This window comes from Hibiscus syriacus, unplaced genomic scaffold (genome assembly GCF_006381635.1).
Source record: "Hibiscus syriacus cultivar Baekdansim isolate YM2019G1 unplaced genomic scaffold, ASM638163v2 tig00111132_pilon, whole genome shotgun sequence".
Lineage (NCBI taxonomy): Eukaryota > Viridiplantae > Streptophyta > Magnoliopsida > Malvales > Malvaceae > Hibiscus > Hibiscus syriacus.
Window position 1 is genome coordinate 85,736 of NW_024062992.1, and position 27,937 is coordinate 113,672.

Here is a 27,937-nt window from a genome sequence, read left to right on the forward strand (position 1 = left end):
GCATTTTAATTCTAACGAACAATATTCAATATCACGAACTGTATCTTTTTAGCAACAAAACTACCAGGATAACCTCAACCGAAGCTCTGATGCCAATTATTGGGGATTTCGGGTTATTTCCCACACGAACGTAGTTTCAAAATTGACCTAAAATGTCAAGATTAAAACCACCAAAGGTTGCACATCGGATAAACCCGTCAAACTATTGAATATTGAAACACAATGGAAAAACCGAATAAAAAACAATAAAGGAGAGAACACACCAAATTTACGAGGTTCAACGAGAATATCGTCTACTCCTCGGGCACCACATGATAACTTCACTATCAACAAAATATTACAAAAATGGAAGAGAAAACTTTTTGGGATGATTTAATGAAATACTTAGTCCTATTTATAGTTGAGTTTTAAGGACTAAACTTATAAATAACCTAATATTTTAGGGATCAAAGATGAAAAATAAGTTGGCCACCTACCAAAGATTTTTCCAATAAGTTAGCCACCAACCAAGATGAATTTTCCAATAAGTTGACCATCAACCAAGATAAAATTTCCAACTTACCAAACTTAATTTCAAACCAAACATAACACAAATTTAAGAGTTCAAACCCAAACCCAAACGTTCCAATGGCAAACACTAACAACGTTGCCATTATCTTTGGGGTCAGTGGTCTTGTCGGAAGAGAGTTAACCAAGAGGCTTATCTCAAAACCCAATTGGAAGAAGATCTATGGGGTAGCTCGAAATCCCGATACAATACCAATCAAAAGTTGCAGCTACCATTTCATCTCATGCGACCTTTTAGATCCATTTGAAACCAAGCAGAAGCTATCAAGATTGCGCGATGCAACACACGTTTTTTGGGTCACTTGGGCAAGCCAGCATCCATTGGATAGTCCAGAGTGTTGAGAGCAAAACAAGGCAATGATGTCCAATGCCTTGAATGACATACTTCCCATAGCAAAGGAGTTGAAGCATTTTGCACTTCACACGGGGATGAGTCATTATGTACCATCGAATGGGAAAACGATTCAGTCGTTCGACGAAGAATGGCGGAGCCTCGGAGGCCGAGTGGGAGCTCCAACTTTTACCATGTCCTTGAAGATATGGTCCATGAGAGATTGACTGGTAAGGTGGCTTGGACTGTGCATAGACCTGGATTATTGATGGGTGGCTCCAACAGGGCTTTGTTTAATTTCATAGGGAGTTTATGCGTTTACGGTGCTATTTGTAAACATTTGAACCTCCCTTCTGTGTTTGGAGGGACACGTGAGTGCTGGGAAGAGAGTTATATCGATGGCTCCGATGCGAGACTCGTCGCCGAGCAACAGATTTGGGCGGTGGCCACCGCATGCAGTGATGGAGAGTGTTCATCTTATGGCCAGGCGTTTAATGCAATCAATGGTTCGAGTTTTACCTGGAAGGAGATGTGGCCGATACTGGGAGAAAAGTTTGGAGTTGGAGTGGCGGAAGAGATGTTTGTGGTACGAAACAACCATGGGAGACAAGAAGAAAGAATGGGAAGAAATCGTTGTGAAGGAAAGGCTGGTGGAGACGAAGATGGAAGATTTGGCGAACTGGGGATTCTTAGACAAGTTGTTTAGGTTGCCAGCCAAACTGTTGGGGTCACGAGCTAAGGTGGATGGTCTGGGTTTCACGATGAGATTCAACACACTTGAGTCAATCTCGTATTGGAATGATTTCATGAGAGATGAAAACTTCATTCCCTAGACCTTTTTATTAAACAATTATGAGCAACCCAATTCACACGCATTTTATTTATATTCCCAACTACAATATTTGTATCTCCTACACCTGAATGCACTTATATCTTTCCTAGTTTTTGGATCTAATGATATATATTTACGAAATTAAATAAGATAATAATTATTAATCGTAAATTATAAATTTAAACATCATTAATCATCCTACAAAACTTTGCATAAGATGATAATAAACACTAATAATAAAAATGCTAATATATATTTAAAATATAATTTATACTTTTCTAAAATAAAAAATCTTGCTTTTCTGAAAAAAGAGAATCAATACAAACAAGTACGTGCCCCCTTTGGCTCACTGGGAGAGAAATAAAACAAAACGAGTAATTCCTCGTCGGTCATAAAATCATGGATTCATGACTGCGTAATGATTATAAAATATATAATATAATTGATTAATAATATTCAAAAGTATCTCGCGGGTTTCATGGCAAAAATGACAACTCAAGAAACTAATTCAGCTAGATACTACCAGACACCACCACAGGAAGTCACGCTGATCCTTCAGGAGGACGCCGAAGTGACTGCACTCCAACTTAGTTGAGCACATTGCTCAGTCACACTTCATAAAGAAAAATTCAAAAGTCTGAACTTTCTCGCAAATCTATTTTTGACATCGTATTTTTGGCTGCAGGTAAAGAAATGTGGGCTTATATATATATATATTTTTTGAATTAGTTGATTCATTGAAAATAAATTAAAATGATAAAATATAAGCGATATGATCTCAGCATAAATTTATAAATTACTAATATAAAGGTATCTCTATTGTTATTATTTTTAAAAAGTTGTGTATGTGTAACACCCAAATACCAAGCTACTAGTTTCGTGTTGATCCGAGAATTTATCTAATAGATTTATTATATAGCATTGAGGTTCACCGGTTCAAATTTGGGATCAAGCAGATAAGAAATTTGCATTAGTGGAGATAAAAAAGGGAATTTTTAAGCTTGGGTGAAAAGAGAAGGGCTTAGAATGTAATTTTACCATTGAGAAAAACCATGATTGACTTGGGAGAATTTCTAATTGATTTTCACGCGGGTCTTTGGGGTTTTTGGCAAGGGACTTATCTTTTGTGTCCCAAAGGCACTTCTTTTCCTCTCTCAATATTATTCTATATTTTCTTCTTCCAAGTAATGGCAAGTGAAAGGCTTCTCTTTTTTTCACCTTCTTTATCCATCTAAAAATTTAGAAGTAAGATTCATAACCTTGAGTTCTTAAGCTTCATGAAAAGCTCATCATCTCCTCCAATGGTGGTTTTGAACTTCTTGAAGGTTCTAAGAATGATTTAAGCTCCAAGAATTTCCTTCAATGTTTCCATTCGATTTTCTTGTAATATAGTTGTTGTTTAACAACTAGTGTCTTTCCTTTCCATGTTGGAATCAATTTGTGGCTTTTGGTTGGAGGAAGAGTGGTGCAAGAACACCCCTCCAAAGAGAAAAGTCAAGTAAATATTGGTTCTTGGGTAAGCTAGAGATGTTTTGGGTTGCTAGGAACCGAGGTAACACACTATAATTCTTCCTTACTACTTGTATGTCATTTACATGAGTTGCTTGCTTGTATGGGGTGGAAAATCATGTGGGGGATTTGGTGCTTGATTTGTTTTTAGGGATGTTTTTGGTGTTAGATTGGTGTAAAAATGATGTATAAGACCCTTAATGACTTCCATAAGCTTTAATAATTAACTTAGATATTAAAACAAGAGTTTGAGGGTGTTTCCCGTGTTAAACAGTGTATTTCTAGGTTGTAGTATTAATATTGCATGAATAATATCGGTACTATTATTCATATTCTAGGAAAATTAAGCTATTTCAAAAGGGTAGTACTGATACTGTAGAGAGGAGTACCAATACAACTCCTTTGAAAAATATAAACGGTGATTTTTCGTCCATTTCGAAACTGATTTCAGCATTGCTACTCAAGAGAGTATCCATACTACCTGAAAGAGTATCAATACTAAATGTATGGTATCAATACTAAGGGTATTTTGGGATTCTTTTAGATCTATTTTTGGTATTGATACTTAGGTATAAAGTATCGATACCTTAAGGTAGATATCGATACCATTGATGATGATTGTTTAGTGGCCTTTAAGATGTTGAATAAATTCAAAAGCGAGGAGTTTAATAACAATTAAGATCGAGCATGTAGCTTAGGAAGGTGATAAATAACCCTAAACCCTTAAAGCCTAAAATTACCAAATTACCCCTAGTTGTAAATAGTATCTTATAAGGATATGAAAATACTTTTGAATGCATTAGACTCTAAGAAATGATGTAAGGCATTAAGGATTTCTTTTTAAACTTAAAAGAAATCCTAAAATATCATTGAATGGGTAGAATGACCAAAATGCCATTGTTCATAATAAGTGATATGAAAAGTCTGAGAATGCATGAAAAAAGGTGTTAAGAATAATAATTAATTAAGAACTCTTTCTATAAGTCTTAAACATATGATATACTTGTGAGTGAGGTGATCATTACTAGAATTCCCGTAAGGGTTAAAATTATTGAATTCCTCTTATAGGCCTAAGTGAATGAAATACCTATGATAGTAAGAGTTATGTTACTAAGTGATTGAGTAATGAATTAAAACTAGAGGGAAGAGTCTAGAATTGTTGTAATTAATAATAATGATGAGATAACAATGTGATAATAATGATATGAAACATTTAGCTCTATAATAAGAGCTTGTTAATAAAGACTTGGTAAGAATTTTATAAATGAATAATATCGAGGTTTTTGGGTTGGGTAATATTAGTATTATATTCGTAAAGTATCGATATTATTCTTTGGGTATTGATACCAATGGTAAGGTATTGACACCACCACTAAGTTTCAAATTGAAAAAGCCAAAATTGGTATCGGTACTCAAGAGTAGTATCGATACTTAAAAGGGTATTACCAATACTCCGGATGAAAGTACAAATACTTTAGGGCTTTTCAAAATATTGAAGGTAAAATCAATATCAGTACCAAGGGTAAGTATCGATACTCAAGGGTCAATATCAATACTACAAGGCTTAGTATCGATACCATCGAAATGAATTAAGAAAAATCCTAGTTTTGGGTTAAAGACTCGAAAAGGGGGTTAAAGATCACCAAAATCGTAATACTAAAAGCTTACAAGTAGAAACCCTACATAATTGTGTGATAAGTATGAGAACGTTACGAGGTAATATCCCACAAGACTTATGCCCTTGTTTGACACTCGAGATATTCTCCAATTAGTGCTAAGCACTTTACTATCAGTGCTAATGCATTTTTTATCATTATTAAGACACTTTAGAATTCAGTGTCAAGGCATTTTAGTCCTAATGCTAAGTCACTTTAGCTATCTGATGACATTACTGTGATATTACGTACCATAAATTATATTGTACTTATTTTGATATGACTTCATGCTTGATTCATTTCATTGTCGTATGATTAGTACCTGACCGTCATATATTATCATTGTGTTTGTGTGATTGCGTATTGCATATGATGATACATAGTAGCATGATATTGTGGTTAGAGACTAATATATGCAAACTAATGTTGAGGTCTTTAGTAGTAAACTAAGGGAAGCATAAGATTCAAACCATTTTGATAGTGGATATACCTTAAATATATTATTTGGTAGCATCAATGTCATATTAGTATTGCTTCTCTGACTATAGTTATTAGCATGCTTATTTTATGAGTGCATGTAGTATAGTAAAGGTATTATGTGGCGCAGGGCTTGCAAGCTCAATGTTCGGAATATTTATACACCAAAATATGAATAGTGACTAAAATGTAATTTTTGAAACTTTGGTGGCCAAAGTAGAAACTTAGGAAAAGTTCAAGGACCAAAGTAGTAATTTTTTCTAAAAATAAATTTTAATCCATAAATGAATAGTTCATCCTTAAGAATGGATTTTATATGGAATTTAGTTTTTGATACAGAGGCTGTGTAAAAAGCTATCAAGAGATAAATTTTGATAAAATATTCAAATAACCGAATCGAATCGGGAAATTAGGAAAAATTGAAGGATGATGAAAAAAGGTTAGAAATATTATTTCTATATTTCATAATGGTGAAATTTGAAATGGATCCTTGGAATTTAGATTGATTTTCTGTATTAAACTGAAATTGTTAATTATAGTGACTAGTTTGTAATTTTTGAAAATTATAGGGGTAAATTAGGAAAATATGAAATATTTTGTTTATGTTTGACTTTGAAAAATATAAAAGGAAGATGATATGGACAAGAGGCATGGTAATTTGGTAATTTCATGGTTTTTAAAGGGTAAAGTTTGTTTATATTGATTTAATGAATTTTCTTCTTCTCCCTATATATGTCGTGCACCATAGATGAAAAAAAGGTAAGGTATGTTTTCTTTCTTTTCTTTATTTTTAGCCATTTTCCTTTGATTTTTGGATTAAGGTATGAAATAGAAAAATTATCTATATCAAATTCTTTATCATTTGACGTGTATTTTACATGGTTTTCATGCTTGAATCAATGATTTGTTTGTTTGAGTGGATGATGAACAAGTTGAAATTTATTAAGATAAGATTAAATTATTATGTTAAGTGTGTAGTAAAGTCATAAACAAACATGAAAATCAATTGAAGATCATTAGAAATATTCATTGAAGCATTCGACCATTAGGGGATTTATGATAAAATGTTGGATTTGATTAGTTTTGATATGGAATTGATTAAGATTGGAGGGAAATGATAGGTAGATGATGAATTCATGTTTGAATCAAGTTGAAAATCAAGCTTAAGACACTTTAATCAATTTGGTCTAAAGGAAGAAAATAGAAAAAAATTGTGGGAAAATTTTACAAGGTTTAGGACTGATATATGAGTAATTCTACATGCTTTGAATGTGATTTGGACCAATTTAAAAATTGAAAATATAGGGACCTATTCACATAATTTGAAAAGTACACTTGTTTAATAGTTGATGTGTTATGTTAAAATTGAATGTTGGAATGATGAATTTTATATTAAATGTTGATTTGTATCAAATTGGAAATGTATGAAAGTAATAGGACTAACTCGCATAGATTGGGAAATATGAGTATTAAAGTGTAAATGTTTATTAGTTGAAGTACTATGTTGGAATTTAGATGTTAGAATGTTGAATTAGATGTTAAAATGTGAAATTGGACTAATTTAGAAAGTTGGTAAAGTTTGAGGACCAAATCTTAAACATGGAAAAGATAAGGACTTAAGTGAAAATTGTGTAATTGTTGAGGTAATATATTTTAATTAAATGCCGGAAATTTTGGTTATATTAATCGAAGTTTGAGTTGAAATTTATTTGTAAAATTTGTTAAGATTGAGGACTAAATTGTAAATTTGTATAGTTGTGGTCTGAAATGGAATTTGGTATAAAGTTGATGAGTAAAATTTGAATATGTTGTTGAGTGTTCGAATTTCTTTTATGATGCATGAATTTATGATTAAATGACAAAAAAGAAGAAGATTATATTGAATAAAATGAAAAAGGTTGAGATAAAATTCTAAAAAAATATTCTAGGGCTAAAATTTACGGATTTGGAATTGAATTTGGAAGATTATAAGAGTATAAGGACCAAATTGTAAAAAATTGAAAAAAAAAGGTCGAGAACTTAAACGACAAATGTTTAATTATTAAAAAAAATAAGCATTATATTGGAATCAAATATTAAAATATTGATTTAATATTGAAATGTTGATTTTGGGTTAGTTTGTAAGTTTGTTAAATTTTGGGAACCAAAATGTAAAATGGTGAGTTTAAAAGTTACTAAATAAATATGAGTATTAAAGCACTTGAGTAGTAAATAGTAGAATGGTGATTCTGAAGTTAAAATATTAAATAGGGACTGATTTGGAATAAGTATAAGTTAAAAAGATAAACTATAAATATGGAGAAATTATGGTTAAAATATAAATTGATTATAAGATGATATGTGAAGTTTAAGTGAATTATGATAATAAATGATTATTAGAGGAACATATCAAATTGGAATTTAGTTAAAGTATTAGTATATGATTAAAATAGTATATGAATTTGATAATTTTCCTATAAATATTTTATATGAAAAATGATGTAAGATTTAAATAAAATCCCAATGTATAAGACTTGAGAGACAGTGGTACACAAGGTGAAATGATTGTTGATTACTGATATTGGCACTATATGTGCATTATGGGTCTCATGATGTTTTGACGTTGTGAGGTACCATATTTGATTACTGGTACAGTGATGTTGTGTTCTACAATACCTGTACGTTCACTGATACTGAAACTTTATGTGTGTTCTAGCACTTTATGTACGATATGTTACTGGCAGTTTATACTGCATACTGGGCACTAAATGTGCCATACTGTAACTGACAGTTTATACTGCATATTGGGAATTGAATGTGTCATACTGTTAATGATAGTTTATACTGAATACTAGGCATTGAATGTGTCATATTGTTACTAGTAGTTTATGATACATGCATCACAAGGCTCACATCAAAGGAAGATGGAATAACGCTTACAATCGATCCACACAACCAAGCCTTGGAAAAGAATAACAGTAGAGAAATAGATTTGCGACTACTTTTTGAATGGGATCCTGATGTTATTTGATCAACATGTCTTCTGGAGTTATGACTGGTTGTCTCTTAGCTTTCCAACGGTTCTTGAATCGCATCAATCTAATATCCAGAACTCACGATACGCTAATTTTTGTGAAGACAACGCATAAAGAAATTCCTATATGGGATTTTGTAAATATTACGAATTTTCAATATTTTTATTGATTATTTGTAATATAATTTAATATATGATGATGTATTATTTTTTACTATTAGATTTATTATTTTATTAGGAATTAAGATAGAGTTAAAACAATTATTTTTAGTTTATTGCTATTAGAACATCTTTTATTTATTATTTTATTACATAGTTATGTTACAACATGGATTCCTTCTCACATATATAAAGGAGACTCCTCCCACCATTGTAAACACAACTTTTCTTTGAATAATAATACAACGTGAGTACGTTTTTGCAAGAGTTGATTGCCTTATGCCTTTGAATCCTCTTTTTCTTTTAATTCCTTTCAAGTTATTGAGAGAGAGATCTCCACACTTTGGTTTGCCTTTTCATTGTGATTATGAGGGCTGATTAGAGTCGTATTATCAAGTTTTCATTTTCATTGCGGCTAGGAGGGTTCGACATGACATTTATCCATCTATCTTCATCTTCCACAAATCCATTATCTTTTTTTCTCCATTATTGTTGCCATCTCCATTGACTAAGTTTAACCTTTCCATTACATATATCTATTTTATCTTTATATATTCTTATCTTTATTTTATTCATCTTTTTTATTATCCTTATTTTTCATTGTCTTAGTCCTTTTTTATTTGTCTCAATTTCCAACAACATTAATCCAAATACCTACATTCTTTACCAATGCCCAAAACTTCCTCTTCTTTCTCCCTTGTTCTTTGATCGGGTCTAGAGCTTTCTAGGTTTGATTCTCCAACGAAGAGCAACGTTTATCATCCGTTGCCGCATCTCTATCAGTTTATATTGTATATTGGGCACTAAATGTGTCATACCGTTACTGGAAGCTATGTTGTATACAGGGCACTTATGTGCCATACAGTTATAGACAGATACATTACATACCATACTAAATATTCATGACTGACTCGAGTACTATGTATCCTCATGATTATACAACAACAACAACAACAACAACAAAACCCAATTCCCATATGCAATGGGGTAAGGGGAGGTAGGGTAGTAGGCTGCCCCCAACGCCAGGTTGAGAGTAGCTTCCGTGGAAGACCTCCGGCAGTCAGAAAATTAAAAATATAGATAAAATGCAAAGCATGTATAAATAAATACATAAATACATAGTTGAACAATATTCATATGCAGTCATAAATATCATTAATATTATATGCGCGTTTGAAATGGGAAGTAATCCCTGCAAATAAATCCCTGCGAAAAAATCTCTGCATATAGACAGAAACGTAAGACCCGACTAAATTTAAAAGTGAAGAGAATATTACACAGAAGTCCACGATAGCAAGCCCAGTTCTAAGCCTACATAAATACCAATAATAGAAACGTATAAAAAGTAGAATTCATGGAAATTACTACAAAGGCATTAAAAGAAGACAGAGATGATACACCCTAGAGATGTGACCCACACTACTCGACTACCCTAGTCTTTAGTCTCCATACTTTCCTATCAGAGATTATGTCCTCGATAAGGGCTAAATACTCATGATTATACATTGAGCTATATATTGAAACTAAAAGAAATAATATAGTAAAAGATATATTACAACAAAAGATATAGTACAGTAAAGGACATAGTAAAGTAAAAGATACATAACAGTAAATGAAACAGTATAGGGAAAAGGGACATAATGGAAAAAGGAACGATAGAGGAAGAAAGGACAATACAATTTAATTATTGTGTTATAGTAACGTTTTATATGCAAAGCTTGATTTATATTGAATGATTTATAGATAAAATGTTATATTGTTTTGGATTGAAATATAAATGATGACGAAAAAGTTTGTATTTTTAAATTAATTTTTATATACTAATGGAAATATACTATATAAAATATAATTGACTCTTTTTATCATAAAAAATAAATAAATGTTGAATCAACAGTGGATTAAACATAAACCCTAATAATATGCCAAATGGTTCAAATCTTAATAAAATGGGTGCAATTATTAACTGTCTAATTCTGATTTTAGTCTTTTTATTGTGATGAAACGGATGACATTATATTTGTTTTTAGTTGTTTATTTAATCTAACGTTAAAAAATATGTGAAAATTCATTTAATAATAAATTTATTGTCAAGTAAATATTTAAAGTTGCTTTTATTTTAATGACAACAGTTAATAGTATTATCAATATTAGTATACTAATAACATTATAAAAGTAAATAATTAAAATATATAAATTAAAGTGTATGGATTAATTATAATTTTAGCGTATTAGGGGATTAAAATGAAATTAGTCCAGTTGTGAACTATTTTCTCGCCTTCAAGCCTCCCAAAAAAGAGTTTCGAGTTTAGTTAAGATGATGTCAATACTTGTCCAGCCTTGTTGCCAAGAAATCCGTGGTCCCAATAGCTTCCGGAAGGCAGATGGTGCAGAGTCCAACTTATATCGTGAGAGCCACCATCGGAACCCCACTTCGAACTTTGCTCATGTCCATGGATACCAGCAACGACACGGCTTGGATACCTTGCACCGACTGCTCTTCCACCGTTTTCGACAATGCTAAATCCACCACTTTCCACACCCTCGGATGCCAAGCTCTTCAATGCAAGCAGGTGCCTAATCCCAGCTGCAATGCCACTACCAACACTTGCGTATTCAACATGACCTACGGTGGTTCCACCATTGCAGTGAACCTCTCACAGGACACAACCGCCTTAGCCACCGACTCTGTCCCGGGCTACACTTTTGGCTGTGTGCAGCAGACGACCGGCAACTCGGTGCCACCACAGGGTCTGTTGGGGCTTGGTCGAGGTCCATTGTCCCTTCTGTCTCAGAACCAAGACTTGTACCAATCCACATTCTCTTACTGTTTTCCCAACTTTAGGTCCTTGAACTTTTCTGGGTGATTGAGACCTAGGCCAGTTGGGCAGCCCCTGAAGATCAATCCACCCCGTTGCTGAAGAACCCTAGGAAATCATCGCTTTACTTTGTGAATCTGATTGGAATCAGAGTTGGAAACAGAATTGTTGATATCCCACCATCTGCCATTGCTTTCAATACCACCACTGGTGCCGGCACCATTACTGATTCCGGTAATCTTTTACATGAAATGTAACTATAAAAGCTTCATTTAAAATTGTCGCCTTTAAACTTTTTCCGTTGAACCTACGTATCGTCTTCACCCGGCTAGTCGCACCAGCCTATGTTGCTGTCAGAGATGAGTTCCAGAGACATGTTAAGGTTGCCAACGTGACGACTCTCGGAATATTCAATACATGTTACACAATGTACCGATAGTGGCACCAACGATAACGTTGATGTTCGCCGGCATGAACGTGACACTGCCAGAAGATAACCTGTTAATCCACAGCACAGCAAGCAGCATCACATGTTTGGCGATGGCATCGGCACCAGATAATATGAATTCGGTGCTGAATGTGATAGCCAATATGCAGCAACAGAACCATAGGATCCTTTTCGATGTGCCCAATTTGAGATTGGGCGTTTCCCGTGAGCTCTGCAGCTAAATACCGTCTCTGCTTGGGCAATTCCATTATTCGTCTAACGTAACTGCTTTCAAAGTTTTAATATATATAAGTTTAAATATATATTAATAATTCGCAGTATTGAACATGCTTAAGAACACAAGACATGAAACCAGAAATTCGATACATGAAGATATGTGCAAGAGATTCTCAATTTGTCTGAAAATGCATATATCCCCCAACTCAGAATCATAGATGAATCTATTATCAATCTGAACAAAAGGAACGTGGCAATGTATTGTCGTCCCAGTCGTTCCCTCCATCCCTTGTGCAACTTTCTTTTAACAATGGACAGCCATGGATGTATAACTCCAACAATGACATAATCATGTCTGTTTTGGGCAAAGATTTGAACTTTGGAAGTTTAGCAGTGGACAAACATTCAAGTAATGGAAGGTTTTGAAAGCCCTTGGAAGACTCACTGATGGCAAGTTTGCTTGGAGAACAAGGTAACATCGTCATCATGGCTTTCCCTTCATGTGGAAGCATTGCCCCATCACCAAGGATGGTTTGTCGTTTAAGAGAAGTGAGTTTATGGAATCCCCAATGAAATCATTCCTTCAAGAATTTCAGATTTTGAGATTCTGAGGGAAGTTTATTAAATGAAAATTTTATTTATAGATGAAATTTCATTTCATATACCATTTTATATTTATCCTGTAATAGTTTTATTGCAATGGGTAAATTACTTTATTTCATCACTCAATTTACTTTCCATTCCTGTTTTGATCATTGGAGTTTAAATTTTTTAATTTAATCATTCAACTTTTGAATTGTTATTGTTTTGGTCACGCCGTTTTTAGAAAATTAACGATGCTATAACATGACAATTTATATCAAAATGGCATCATTTTAGGTTCTTATTTAAAAACTTTTCTTTTTTTATTTTCCTTTCTTTCTTTCTTCTTCTTTCACTCAATTTCTCTCACTCAATCTAAACCAAACTCAAATTTTGACCATCGTGCCATCATTATTCTAACCACTACCAACCATCATCGTTGGAGGCTAACGAGTCCCAAAATTTCTACCAAATTTGTGTCACCATTCTAAACATAAAATCGATGTTTGCTTGATAAAATAAACACCCCAAGCTCCACAAATATGTCATTCTACAATTTCAATCCATTGAAACTTCATCATTCGACCAACAATAATGTCGTCTAACTCATATTTTGTTCCTCTATAAGTAATTCAGTTTAGTTTTTCATGGAAACTCCACAAAATTCTCAAAATTTCTTAAACTTTTGGTATTCTCACTCACTGATCTCAGCATTAAACTATCATATCATCATGATTTTAGATATATTATTCTCTTCGTTGTTGTCCACCTTTTCATTGTTGAGATTCTCCATCCGATCACTAGAGCATTGATGATAAAATTGGTATTTATTTGAACATGGGTCATCTGTTTTAGAGTTTGCTTATTATTTAATGATTATGGATTGATTTAGATTTAGGGTTTAGGGTTTATCTAAGATTTATGAATTCAGGTGAAACAAAGTTTGAATTTAGATTTTCGATATTAAAATAAGCCATTCTATAAATTTTTGGTTTAACTATCATAGGAAACAACGATCGACCTAGAGACCAATCTAAAAAATTAATAAAAATACAAAGTTAGGACAATTAGATAGATAAACGGCCAAGTAGCTATAGCATAAGCAATTCAAAAGTTCAGAGATTAAATTAAATTTTTTAACTTTTAGTGTCCAAAATAAGAGTAAGAAGAAAGTTGAGTGATGCTTTATGTAATTTATGCTATTGGAAAAACCGACTTAGACTGGGGCTGGTTGAAGATGATGTTAATTTATAATTATCCTAAAATAGTAGCAATGCGTTGCCTCAGTCATATTCAAAATAAATTATTGGTTTTGGTTCTCCCAAATTCCCTTTGATTCTACCATTTTCTACCCAACATTTGCACCACCAAACCCAAATCAATGGAAGTTAAACGCCGAACGGCTCGGAATCTGGTAGCCAAACTAAGCTCAGTTTCCGAGCAGACCCGAACTGAAGCTTTGTGCGAGTTACGCCTGATTTCCAAACATGATCCCGAAAGTCGATCCTTAATTGCCGATGCCGGAGCCGTTCCTTACCTCTCCGAAACACTTTACGGTTCTTCTCCAACCATTCAAGAAAACGCCGCCGCCATTTTGTTGAATCTCTCCATTACTTCGCGCGCTTCTCTCATGTCCACCCGCGGCTTTCTAGACGCGTTATCTCACGCGCTCAGTAATTCACCTTCTCCTACCGCGGTTCAGGCTTGCGCCGCCACGCTTCACAGCCTTCTCATTGCGGAGGAGTCTTACCGTCCGATAATTGGATCGAAACGTGATATTCTTTACTCACTGCTGTCGATCATCACTGCAAACAACGCGCCGCCTCGGTCGATTAAGGATGCTTTGAAGGCTTTGTTTGGGATCGCGCTCTACCAGTTGAATCGGGCAAGTTTGGTGGGTCTCGGTGCGGTTCCCGCTTTGGTGGCGTTGATAGTCAGGGATGCGAGGACGGGGATCGTGGAGGATGCCACGGCGGTGCTGGCGCAGATTGCGGGGTGCGAAGAGAGTGAAGAAGCGATGAGGAAGGCGGGTGGGATTAGGGTTTTGGGTGATTTGTTGGATGAAGGGACTGGAGCCAGTGAAAGAATAAGGGAAAACGCAGTGGCGGCTCTGCTGAACTTGGCTCGCTGCGGCGGCGAGAAGGGGAGGAAAGAAGTTATGGATATGGGTGCTAAAGTTATCGAAGGGATTACTGACTTGACGAAGAATGGAAGTGCTAAAGGAAAGAGTAAGGCAGTCGAATTGCTGAAAATCATTGTTGATGAAGATTGGAACGCAAAAGAGGTGAGGGATTTTAGGTCCAGTAATTCCTTTGATTCCATGAATCATTCAAAATGAAGTGCTTACCATTTTGATCCTTTTGTTATAATAGATTAGGCTAATATTTTGTTTCAAGTGTATACGTCTGATGCATTGATAGTGTGTAATTTCTTATTCAGAACAGTAAATTATATATGTTTGCCATCTCATCAAAGTTACTAATTCCAAATAAACAATTTTAGGAGACGATGATGAGATATCAAGTTGTTTAGGGTTTATAGTTGGGCTTATTCATTTGTTATACAAATTAAGTAGTGCTATGGTGTCCTTTGGCATAATATATCCCTCTTGGTGTAAATTTGTTAGCAGAATGAAGGGAAATACGAGTATATGATTGATATGTTGAGTATATTTCTCTTTTATCTCTGTTCCAGGATTATATTATGTGAATGGTCATACTTGTGCTGGTTGTTTATACATTTAAGATTGTAAATCACACCTCAGGGATACTTTACAGCATGTTATTCTTCAGCTAATGTGCATAATAGAAAGGAACATCTCTATCATGCATTCTACAAGTAAGTGAACCTGTGAAAAAGTTTCCTTGGAAATTAGGTAGACTCATAATTAAAGATCCTTGTTGCATGATTTTTCAATTGTGGCGTGTAGGATATCTGTGTCCTGTATTTATTTCTCATTCTATAGAGAGATTATTTTGATGAAATATTGTAGCTTATGGATGTTCACTATATACCTGGCTCGACCTAGGTAGGTTAGAACTTGTTGTTTGTACCATGTTTTCAGATTTAGAAAGATTATCAGTCATTGAGAATTATTAAAGTTCAATATATGTAGAAAGTCTGGAGTCTCGGTGTCTAATTTTGTTTACTAGAAATTATCTACGTTGAAGTGTAGATTTGAAGGTAGAAATTTATTTCATATTCAGAATACCACTATATGGTGATGGAATAGTAAGTTTCCTCATTGTATTAGGACAAAACGAAATCATAAACAGAAGAAGAATTTGGTTTATGAGGAAGCTGTAGGGTATAACAGATACCAGCAACCCATAAGAGATTACATCGTAGCAGTATTAGGGTTTGCGTCCCCCTACCATTTGCAACACGTTTTTGTTGAAATTCCAAAGTCTAAATTGGTTGCACATTTCCATCGAAAGTGCAAATAATTAAATGCACAGAAAAATGGGTTGTTTTTTTGACAATGGTAAAAGCTAAATTTTAGTCATTGTACTTTAGGGTATTTACAAAATTAATCCTTAAGCTTCAACTATAAATACCCTAACTCATTTAGTTTCAAAACCATCCCAAATCATTCTAGCTTTCTCTCAATACTAGAGAATTTAGAGAGTTTTTTTTAGAGTTTTCTTCTTTTTATCAAGAGAGAATTGTTATTGTTTTCTCCTTGGTAGATCGAGAGAAGTTGTAATTCATATTTTCTTATAGTAAAAATCTTCTACCGTTGCCCGTTGTTTTTACCCTATATTATTTAGGGGTTTTTCACGTAAAATTCGTGTCTCTTTTGTCTTCATTTTTATTTTCTCAAATTATCAGTTGCGATTTTTCTCTATCTGATAGACGTATTCCGCAACAATTGGTATCCGAGCCAGATTAGAGTGTGTAATATCTACTTGTTGTCTTTGTGGTTCCTATCAAAAGGTGTATCATTCAACATAATAAAGTAAGCATGTATTACTCATTCTTTGAAGGTTTTATAGAACTATTCACGATAGTGAAATAGTGGGAGCTATCCGTAATAGAAGTTATGGCAATGAAATTTGATATTGAAAAGTTTAATGGGAGAAATTTCTCATTGTGGAAATTGAAGATGAAGGTCATCCTGAGGAAAGACGGTTGTCTAACAGCTATCAGTGAAATGCTGGTAAATTTCACATATGAGAACAAATGGATCAAAATGGACGGGAATGCTATGAAAAATTTTCATTTAGCATTAGCATATGAAGTATTGTCAAGCATCAAGGAGAAGAAGACAACTAAGGAGATATGTAGAAGACAACTAAGGAGATATGTGATCATCTCACTAAATTGTACGAGGTCACATCGTTGCACAATAAAATTTTCCTTAAGAGGAAATTGTACACTCTCTGTATGCCAGAATCTACTTCAGTGACGGAGCACTTAAACACACTAAACACGTTATTTTCTCAGCTTACATCCTTAAGATGTACAATAGGAGAATAAGAACGTGCTGAACTTGTACTTCAAAGTCTACCTGATTCGTATGATCAACTCATCATCAACTTGACAAACAATAATGTCACCAGTCTAGTCTTCGATAACGTTGCAGCTGTTGTTCTACAAGAAGAAAATCGGCGCAAGAACAAGGAAGACATACAAGTAAATCTGCAACAAGCAGAAACGTTGACAACGATGAGAGGGAGATCAACATAACGTGACCAAAACAGCAGTTACAAACATGGTAGATCGAAGTCGAAGAGCAAGAAGAATTTAAAGTGCTACAATTGTGGAAAGAAGGGTCACTTGAAGAATGATTGTTGGAGTCTAAATAAAAACTTCAATCCACAAGACAATACCACGAACACTTCAGATGATGGAGATGCTCTATGTTGTGAAGCATCAACCACCGTGGAAGGTAGAAAAAGATTTGCAGATATATGACTCATTGATTCGGGAGCAACATATCGCATGACCTCAAGAAGAGAATGGTTACATCATTATGAACTTGTATCAGGAGGATCTGTGTATAGTTGCAATGATCATGCCTTAGAGATCGTTGGCGTGGGAACCATCAAATTGAAGATGTATGATGGAACAATTAAAGTTGTTCGAGATGTGCGACACGTGAAAGGCCTGAAGAAAAATTTATTATCCTACGGATTGTTGGATAATAATGCAAGCAAGATTGAAACACGGAAAGGAATCATGAATGTGTTCCGTGGAGCGCTTGTGGTGCTGAAAGGCGAAAAGATAGCTGCAAACTTGTACATGATGAAGGGGGAGACTTTGCTAGAAGCAGAAGCCTCTGTTGCCTCATGTAGTTCAGATTCTGCAATGATATGGCATAAAAAACTTGGACACATATCAGAACAAGGAATGAAAGTCCTTGTGGAGCAAAAGTTACTTCCAGGCTTAACAAAGGTATCACTTACTTTGTGTGAGCATTGCATAACAAGTAAGCAGCACCGATTGAAATTCAACACGTCAAATTTTAGAGGCAAAAGTGTTCTACAATTGGTTCATTCTGACGTATATCAAGCATCAATTACATCCCTAGGCGGAGTAAAATATTTTGTCTCATTTATTGATGACTACTCCAGGAGATGTTGGGTGTACCCTATTAAAAGTAAGTCAGATGTGTTTTCCATTTTCAAAATCTTCAAAGCACGGGTGAAACTTGATTCTGGAAATAAGATCAAGTGTTTCATAACAGATAATGGAGGAGAATATACAAGTGAAAAATTTGATGAATTTTGCAGGAAAGAAAGCATCAAAAGACGGTTCACAGTTGCGAACACTCCTCAACAAAATAAAGTAGTAGAGCGGATGAACAGAACATTATTAGAAAGAACAAGAGCAATGTTGAGGGATGCAAGCCTAGAAAATCATTCTAGGCAGAAGCAGTCAATACCGCCTGTTATTTGGTGAATCGAGCTCCATCAACTGCAATAGAGCTGAAGACACCAATGGAGATGTGGACTGGTAAACTAGTTGATTATTTAAGCCTCCATGTATTTGGAAGTGTTGTATACGTGATGTACAACAACCAAGAAATTTCAAAGTTGGATCTAAAATCCTGGAAATGCAAATTCTTGGGGTATGCTGATGGTGTAAAGGGGTATCGCTTGTGGGATCCCACTGCCTACAAAGTGATTATAAGCTACAAAGAAAAGAAGACGATGATAGCACTGAAAAGTCAAAGACTACGCATATACATGTGGAAAATGAAGTTGAACAAGGAGATTCTTCTGAAGCAGAACCAGCACATGATGAACAAGAACCAGAGAGTTCTGAAGCTCCAACAACTCGTCAATCAGATCGTGTGAGAAGACGTCCCAATTGGCACTCAGATTATGTTATAGAATGAAATATTGCATACTGTCTTTTAACAGAGGACTGTGAGCAATCATGCCAGGAGGCAATAAACATCTCAGATGTTTCACTATGGATGATGGCGATGCAAGAAGAAATTGAAGCCCTTCATAAAAATAATACATGGGACCTTGTGCCAATACTACAGGAAAGAAGCCAATTGGTAATAAATGGGTCTTCAAAATCAAGCGAAATGGTGACAATCAAGCGAAATGGTGACGATCAAGCGAAATGGTTACGATCAAGTGGAGAGGTATCGTGCAAGACTGGTGGTCAAAGGATATGCTCAAAAAGAAGGAATTGATTTCAATGAAATTTTTTCTCATGTGAATCGACTAACAACAGTTCGAGTAGTTTTGACAATGTGTGCTACATTGAATTTACATCTAGAGCAGTTAGATGTTAAAACAGTTTTTCTTCATGATAATATTGAAGAAGAGATTTATATGTTCCAGCCTAAAGGTTTTGAAGAAGAAAAAAATAACTTGGTTTGTAGGTTGAACAAATCTTTGTACGGTCTAAAGCATGCGTCGAGTTGTTGGTGTAAGAGATTTGATTCCTTCATTATGTGCCTTGGATACAATAGACTTAACGCAGACCCTTGCGCTTATTTCAAGAGGTTTGGTGATAACGATTTTGTTATATTGTTGTTATATGTGGATGACATGTTGGTTGCAGGACCTAACAAAGATCATATTAAATAATTGAAGGCACAACTAGTTAGGGAATTTGAAATGAAGGACTTGAGATCAGCAAACAAAATTCTAGGGATGCAAATTCACCGAGACAGAAGTAATAGGAAGATTTGGCTTTTACAAAAGAATTTCTTGAAGAAGATCTTGTCACGATTCAACATGCAAGATTGTAGGCCAATTTCTACCCCTCATCCTATTAACTTCAAATTATCCTCCAGTATGAGTCCTAGCAGTAAAGAAAAGATGATGGAGATGTCTCGAGTATCGTATGCATCAGCATTGGGATGTTTAATGTTCGTTATGATATGCACAAGACCAAACATTGCACAAACAGTGGGAGTGGTTAGTCGGTACATGGCGAATCTACACAAAGAGCATTGGAATACAGTAAAGAGGATCCTGAGATACATCAAAGGGACCTCAAATGTTGCATTATGTTACGGAGGATCAAACTTACTTATCAATGAGTATGTCGATTTTGACTATGCATGGGATTTGGATAAAAGCAAATCTACTACAAGATATGTGTTCAAAGTTGTTGGTGGAGCTGTAAGCTGGGTTTCAAAATTGCAGTCAGTTGTGGCTACGTCCACAACATAGGCAGAATATGTAGTAGCTACACAAACCAGTAAAGAAACAATCTGGTTGAAAATGCTATTGGAGAGCTTGGACACAATTAAAAGTATGTCTCTCTATTTTGTGACAGTCAAAGCACCTTGCATCTAGCAAGGAATCCAGCATTTCATTCAAGGACAAAGAACATACGAGTTCAATACCATTTCATTCGTGAAAAGGTGGAAGAAGGAACGATAGATATGCAGAAGATTCATACCAAAGACAACATAGCAGATTTCATGACGAATGTGATCAACGCTGATAAATTTACCTGGTGTCAATCCTCCTGTGGTCTGTCAGAGACGTAAGCAACATGAAGGTAAAAGGTAGAAAGAATTGTGTGAAGATATGATTGTTCCAATCTAATATTCAAGTGGGAGATTGTTGAAATTCCAAAGTCCAAATTGGCTGCACATTTCCAAATCGGCTGCACATTCCACCGAAAGTGCAAATAATTAAATGCACCGAAAAATATGATGAATTTTGCAGGAAAGAAAGCATCAAAAGACGGTTCACAGTTGCGAACACTCCTCAACAAAATAGAGTAGTAGAGCGGATGAACAGAACATTATTAGAAAGAACAAGAGCAATGTTGAGGGATGCAAGCCTAGAAAATCATTCTAGGCAGAAGCAGTCAATACCGCCTGTTATTTGGTGAATCGAGCTCCATCAACTGCAATAGAGCTGAAGACACCAATGGAGATGTGGACTGGTAAACTAGTTGATTATTTAAGCCTCCATGTATTTGGAAGTGTTGTATACGTGATGTACAACAACCAAGAAATTTCAAAGTTGGATCTAAAATCCTGGAAATGCAAATTCTTGGGGTATGCTGATGGTGTAAAGGGGTATCGCTTGTGGGATCCCACTGCCTACAAAGTGATTATAAGCTACAAAGAAAAGAAGACGATGATAGCACTGAAAAGTCAAAGACTACGCATATACATGTGGAAAATGAAGTTGAACAAGGAGATTCTTCTGAAGCAGAACCAGCACATGATGAACAAGAACCAGAGAGTTCTGAAGCTCCAACAACTCGTCAATCAGATCGTGTGAGAAGACGTCCCAATTGGCACTCAGATTATGTTATAGAATGAAATATTGCATACTGTCTTTTAACAGAGGACTGTGAGCAATCATGCCAGGAGGCAATAAACATCTCAGATGTTTCACTATGGATGATGGCGATGCAAGAAGAAATTGAAGCCCTTCATAAAAATAATACATGGGACCTTGTGCCAATACTACAGGAAAGAAGCCAATTGGTAATAAATGGGTCTTCAAAATCAAGCGAAATGGTGACAATCAAGCGAAATGGTGACGATCAAGCGAAATGGTTACGATCAAGTGGAGAGGTATCGTGCAAGACTGGTGGTCAAAGGATATGCTCAAAAAGAAGAAATTGATTTCAATGAAATTTTTTCTCATGTGAATCGACTAACAACAGTTCGAGTAGTTTTGACAATGTGTGCTACATTGAATTTACATCTAGAGCAGTTAGATGTTAAAACAGTTTTTCTTCATGATAATATTGAAGAAGAGATTTATATGTTCCAGCCTAAAGGTTTTGAAGAAGAAAAAAATAACTTGGTTTGTAGGTTGAACAAATCTTTGTACGGTCTAAAGCATGCGTCGAGTTGTTGGTGTAAGAGATTTGATTCCTTCATTATGTGCCTTGGATACAATAGACTTAACGCAGACCCTTGCGCTTATTTCAAGAGGTTTGGTGATAACGATTTTGTTATATTGTTGTTATATGTGGATGACATGTTGGTTGCAGGACCTAACAAAGATCATATTAAATAATTGAAGGCACAACTAGTTAGGGAATTTGAAATGAAGGACTTGAGATCAGCAAACAAAATTCTAGGGATGCAAATTCACCGAGACAGAAGTAATAGGAAGATTTGGCTTTTACAAAAGAATTTCTTGAAGAAGATCTTGTCACGATTCAACATGCAAGATTGTAGGCCAATTTCTACCCCTCATCCTATTAACTTCAAATTATCCTCCAGTATGAGTCCTAGCAGTAAAGAAAAGATGATGGAGATGTCTCGAGTATCGTATGCATCAGCATTGGGATGTTTAATGTTCGTTATGATATGCACAAGACCAAACATTGCACAAACAGTGGGAGTGGTTAGTCGGTACATGGCGAATCTACACAAAGAGCATTGGAATACAGTAAAGAGGATCCTGAGATACATCAAAGGGACCTCAAATGTTGCATTATGTTACGGAGGATCAAACTTACTTATCAATGAGTATGTCGATTTTGACTATGCATGGGATTTGGATAAAAGCAAATCTACTACAAGATATGTGTTCAAAGTTGTTGGTGGAGCTGTAAGCTGGGTTTCAAAATTGCAGTCAGTTGTGGCTACGTCCACAACATAGGCAGAATATGTAGTAGCTACACAAACCAGTAAAGAAACAATCTGGTTGAAAATGCTATTGGAGAGCTTGGACACAATTAAAAGTATGTCTCTCTATTTTGTGACAGTCAAAGCACCTTGCATCTAGCAAGGAATCCAGCATTTCATTCAAGGACAAAGAACATACGAGTTCAATACCATTTCATTCGTGAAAAGGTGGAAGAAGGAACGATAGATATGCAGAAGATTCATACCAAAGACAACATAGCAGATTTCATGACGAATGTGATCAACGCTGATAAATTTACCTGGTGTCAATCCTCCTGTGGTCTGTCAGAGACGTAAGCAACATGAAGGTAAAAGGTAGAAAGAATTGTGTGAAGATATGATTGTTCCAATCTAATATTCAAGTGGGAGATTGTTGAAATTCCAAAGTCCAAATTGGCTGCACATTTCCAAATCGGCTGCACATTCCACCGAAAGTGCAAATAATTAAATGCACCGAAAAATATGTTTTTTGTTGATTTTTTGACAATGGTAAAAGCTAAATTTTAGTCATTGTACTTTAGGATATTTTCAAGATTAGTCCTTAAGCTTCAACTATAAATACCCTAGCTCATTTAGCTTCAAAACCATCCCAAATCATTCTAGTTTTCTCCCAATACTAGAGAATTTATATAGTTTTCTTGAGAGTTGTTTTCTCCTTTTTATCAAGAGAGAATTGTCATTGTTTTCTCCTTGGTAGATCGAGAGAAGTTGTAATTCATATTTTCTCATAATAAAATTCTTCTACCGTTGCCCGTGGTTTTTACCATATATTATTTAGGGGTTTTCCACGTAAAATTTGTGTCTTTTTTATCTTCATTTTTATTTTCTCAAATTATCAGTTGCGATTTTACTCTATCCGATAATCGTATTCCGCAACAGTTTCCTTGTCCCAGCTTACTTCTGAAAAGGCGTTACCCAGAACAGAGCAGGTGAGGTTAGTGCACATAATTAGTTGAACAAGTCAAAGGTAAATCAACCATTGAAATGAGAATATTATGTTACACACTTTTGTGCTCACCAATATCCCTGAAATCCCTCCTGTGTAGGTTTAATTTGACAGCAGAGTAAGCCCGTTTTGTTTGGTGTGAAGAAGTGCCTTTAAGTTGGGCTGCAGTGGGGTTTCTTAAAGACGAAATCTAATCTGATAAAGGGTTATGCTGGCATTCAAAAGTGGTGTTTTAATTTCTAGGTCTTTGTTTCTTCAGATTTTAGAGAATGAATAGCCTTAGTAATAATTCGTATTATATAAAATATGTCAAATTGGTTTTGAAATAGAGAGATCCATCATTTTCGTATCTGCAACCATCTTTCTCAAAATCTCAACATTATTAACAAGTGTGGCGGGTTGTTTTCACATGCCTCTTCTTTATATATATTTCTAAGCCAGGCTTTCATCTCTTACATATAATAGTAAAACACTCCTTATGATTTTTACGATATTAACCCAATAGATAAATATAATAAAAAATTATATTCACAATTATCTTTAAAATTAAGGTCAAACTTGCATTCAATATGGAGGTCGATTGTGAGAAGCTTTATTGGGAGTAAAGGGCGCGAACTAATTGGTTGAAACACGATGATAGAAACACTGTAATTTTTCACAAAATGGCCTCAAGCAGAACAAATTTCGGACCTCTGAGATGCTTATGTCTCTTATCATGATGATCAGATTGAAATCAACCTAGTGGCAGTGAACTATTTTGCTAATATATTCACTTCTCAAGGGATAGCTTCTACGGTAAAAAAAATTTGCAGGAATCCATCCGTCAATTTCAAAAAAGTTGCGATGTCGCTGAAGTCCATGGCATCGATGAAAGCCTCCGGAGAAGACGGGTTGGGAGCAGTGTTTTATCAGAAATTTTGGCACACTGGGGAAGATTTTCGAATTATTTTCTGCAAATTCTTTCTGGAATTCATCCTTTGAGCGAGGTAAACCGAATCCACATTGTATAAATTCCCAAAGTGTCTTAACCCTTCGAAGATGGGACAATTTCATCCAATTAGCTTGTGTAATGTGATTTACAAAATTATTTCAAAGATGCTAGCTAATTGTTTGCAGGAGGTTTTGCATTTATGCATTGACGAGGCTCAGAGTGCATTTGTCCCACGGAGACTAGTTTCATATAACATCATGTTGGCTTATGAAATTTTGCATTCCCTTAAAAACAAACGCTCTGGCAGAGAGGGTTCATTCACTCTCAAGGACATGAGTAAAACATATGATCGAGTCAATGGGATTTTTTGGAATATGTCATGATGAGAATGAGTTTTAACTCAATTTGGATTGGTTGGATGATGGATTGTATCCAATCGGTCACGTACTCGATGGTAATTAATGGTCACATTGGTGAGGTCTTTGAGTCTTCTAGGGGTCTTCACCAAGAAGATCCTCTAAGTCCCTATATGCTCCTCATCTATGCTGAAGGTTTATCATCTCTTTTTCACTCTTCCACGAATGTGGAAGATCTTAGTGGGGTTTGAATAGCAAGGGGATAGCCTTTACTTACTTGCTTTTTGCAGATGATTGTATGATTTTCGGGGAAGCTAATAAGTGGGAGCAACGAGGATTAAGAGTATTTTGAAAAAAAATATGGTAAATATTCCGGTCAATTGGTAAACTTCGAGAAGTCGGGAATATTCTTTGTGGCGAATGCCATTGATGAGAATCGAAGGGATGTGTGCAGAATTTTGGAGGTCAACAGTTCCAATAGGCCGAAAAAATATTTGGGCTTACCAGCGATTGTTGGCCGGAGTAAGAAGAGAGCGTTCAAAAGCATTCGCGACTAGTTTAGAAGATCAAAAGACAAAGGTGGAACGGGCTTTAAGGAGCTTGGGAAGTTCAACATAGCACTCCTTTCAAAGCAAGGATTGAGGCTCATGCAAAATCAAATTCCCTTATCGCATGAGTCTATCGAGCTACATACTATTCTCAATCTGATTTTAGTAGAACGGATTTAGGCTCAAACCCATCCTTAATTTGAAGGAGTGTTTGGAGTGTCGAGGGTTACTTGAATTGGGGCTCATTTGGAATGATTACTAGTTACCAACAACTATCTCAAGGAGGATTTCAACACCGAGAGATGCTCATGTAGATAAGGTCTCAGATCTTATTTTGCACAGTACCATATCTTGGAGCGTGGAACCTGTAATGGAGATTTTTGACCAGAATGATGCATGTGTCATTTTAAATATTCATCTTTCGAACACCCTGGTAGAAGATATCAAAGTCTGGAGTGGTGAAAGAACGGGTATCTCCTCGGTTAAAAGCGGTTACAGGAGGCTGGTGGGCACATTAAACCTGGATGTGAATGCGCAAACGTGTCTTCGTTCGAATATTGATGCGGAAAGTATTTATGAATTATGTGCCTTGTTTTAGGAATTTACATTTTAAAAGAATAGCCAATAATTCATTTCGTCCTAGATGTTTATCAGAGATTAAATCTGAGCTCCATTTTATTAGGGATTGCCATTTTGCGCAAAGAGTGTGGAGAGACCTTGGAGTCGTGTGACCTTCCGCAATTTCAACGATGGGCGTACATGATTGGTTTGATTGGGTGTTTAATCGTTATAATAGGTTGCAAAAACAACAATTTGGTCTAACGATTTAGGTACTATGGCATGCAAGAAATCGAATGGTACATGAAAACAGAATTCAAAACCCAGAGGAAGAAGTTACCTTTGTTCTTGGATATGTTGCTGAACTACAAACTCTTGAGGATAGGTTATCTCACCCTCGCCCAAACCCTTCAACTCCATGGACTCCGCCACCGAACACGCTGGTCAAAGTGAATGTGGATGCGGGATTTCTCCCTAAAAACAACAGAGCAAGCATTGGAGTTACAATCCGAGATTATATGGGACAAATTTTAGGAGCTTGTCGTAGGAGTACTCACCGAGCCCGAACAGTGTCTGAAGCTGAAGCCTTTGTGTTCTGCCGAGGTCTCTGTTTTTTTGAGGACATAGTGTACACACCCGTTTTTGTCCGGGGCTTAAAATTATTATTATTATTATTATTATTATTATTATTATTATTATTATTATTATTATTATTATTATTATTATTATTATCATTATCATCATCATCTATTTACATTTATTTTGCAAGCTGTCACCCTGAGCCCAGATTACAAATGAAGCCCAATAAGTCAACCCAATTACAAGACCCGACCCATGATCCAGACCCGAAGCCCACTCAGTAGCCCATCTCCAAACCCATTTGCAACCCAAATAAGAATTAGGGATTTTAAACCCTAATTCAATCGCCGCCTCCCTTCGTTGAAGTGGAACAGTCCCTCGTCGGCGCGTGTTGTACAGGCGCCTGACCCTTTGTCTTCCAGAAGAGCGTGAGCTGCATCGGTCACCTCCCAGTCGTGTGGGTTGTTGCCGATGAGTCCTCGAGCCGCCCGATGTTGTCATCAACAGTGACAGAAATTAAAAAAATCAATCACAAGCTCCCATCAGTCAAAACAATCCATCAACAATCAAGAAAAAATAATAAATATAAAGAGGCAAATCCAAGAAATCCCGAGGGAAATCTGGCTCAGTAGGCAGCAGTAAATCCATCAAACCATCACATGTAAAAGGGTATAAAAGACAGAAGGGGAACTAGCTTTAAAAAAACAATGAAGGGGGAAATAAAAAGGGGATTCGAATATAAAAAAAGAAACAAACAAAAGAGAGAGAGAGAAAACCGAGAACTACAAAGCCAAAAGAGAGAAAGAGAGACACATACATTGGTTCGAAAAAAGTGGGGAGTCCAAAAGTCACCAGTTTTCAAAGTTCTCAAGAGGTAAAAGACAATATATAGGGCTTTAGAGGGTTTTTTATGTTGAACGAGGTTTGTTTTTAGGTTAAGGTGGAAGAGATGAGCCTTTTGGGAACGTTTGCTCCCTCCGGCCACCGTGGGTCACCGTGAGCTTCGCCGTGAGCCGTCGTGACTGTCGCCGATAAGAGGCGACTCCCTCTTTCCGATGAGGGGAAGTTGGTAGAGTTTGGGAAACTCTCTTTCTTCCCTCAGTTGAAAAGGTCGAACAAATGAAGGGGATGGCCATTTTTGGCCTTGGATATTATATATATATATATATACATATTAAGTGTAAAACGACGTCGTATGTGGGGGGTTCAGCGTATTTTCGCGTATGGGCTAATAGCATTTTAGGCCCCTGGTCGTTTGTATCAATCTATTTTGGCCATTAATCCAAGCTTTGTATTATTCCTTTTCAAGCATTTAATTTCTCACATTTACATT

At 35.6% G+C, this 27,937-nt stretch overlaps 1 protein-coding gene and 2 pseudogenes across 1 annotated transcript; all 3 read left to right on the forward strand.

Annotated features, from left to right (window-relative positions):
- Positions 1-606: 606 nt before the first annotated feature.
- Positions 607-27,711, forward strand: LOC120154600 (annotated as a pseudogene).
- LOC120154568 lies at positions 10,868-12,109 on the forward strand (annotated as a pseudogene).
- On the forward strand, positions 13,905-15,271 carry LOC120154601 (U-box domain-containing protein 11-like). The gene has a single exon (XM_039166298.1). It carries the CDS (start codon positions 13,987-13,989, stop codon positions 14,941-14,943), a length of 957 nt encoding a protein of 318 aa, XP_039022229.1. The 5' UTR covers positions 13,905-13,986; the 3' UTR covers positions 14,944-15,271.
- Positions 27,712-27,937: the final 226 nt, after the last annotated feature.

Bases quoted from the DNA above. Each gene is read 5' to 3' on its own strand.
- LOC120154601 (XM_039166298.1), top strand. From the start codon at position 13,987: ATGGAAGTTAAACGCCGAACGGCTCGGAATCTGGTAGCCAAACTAAGC.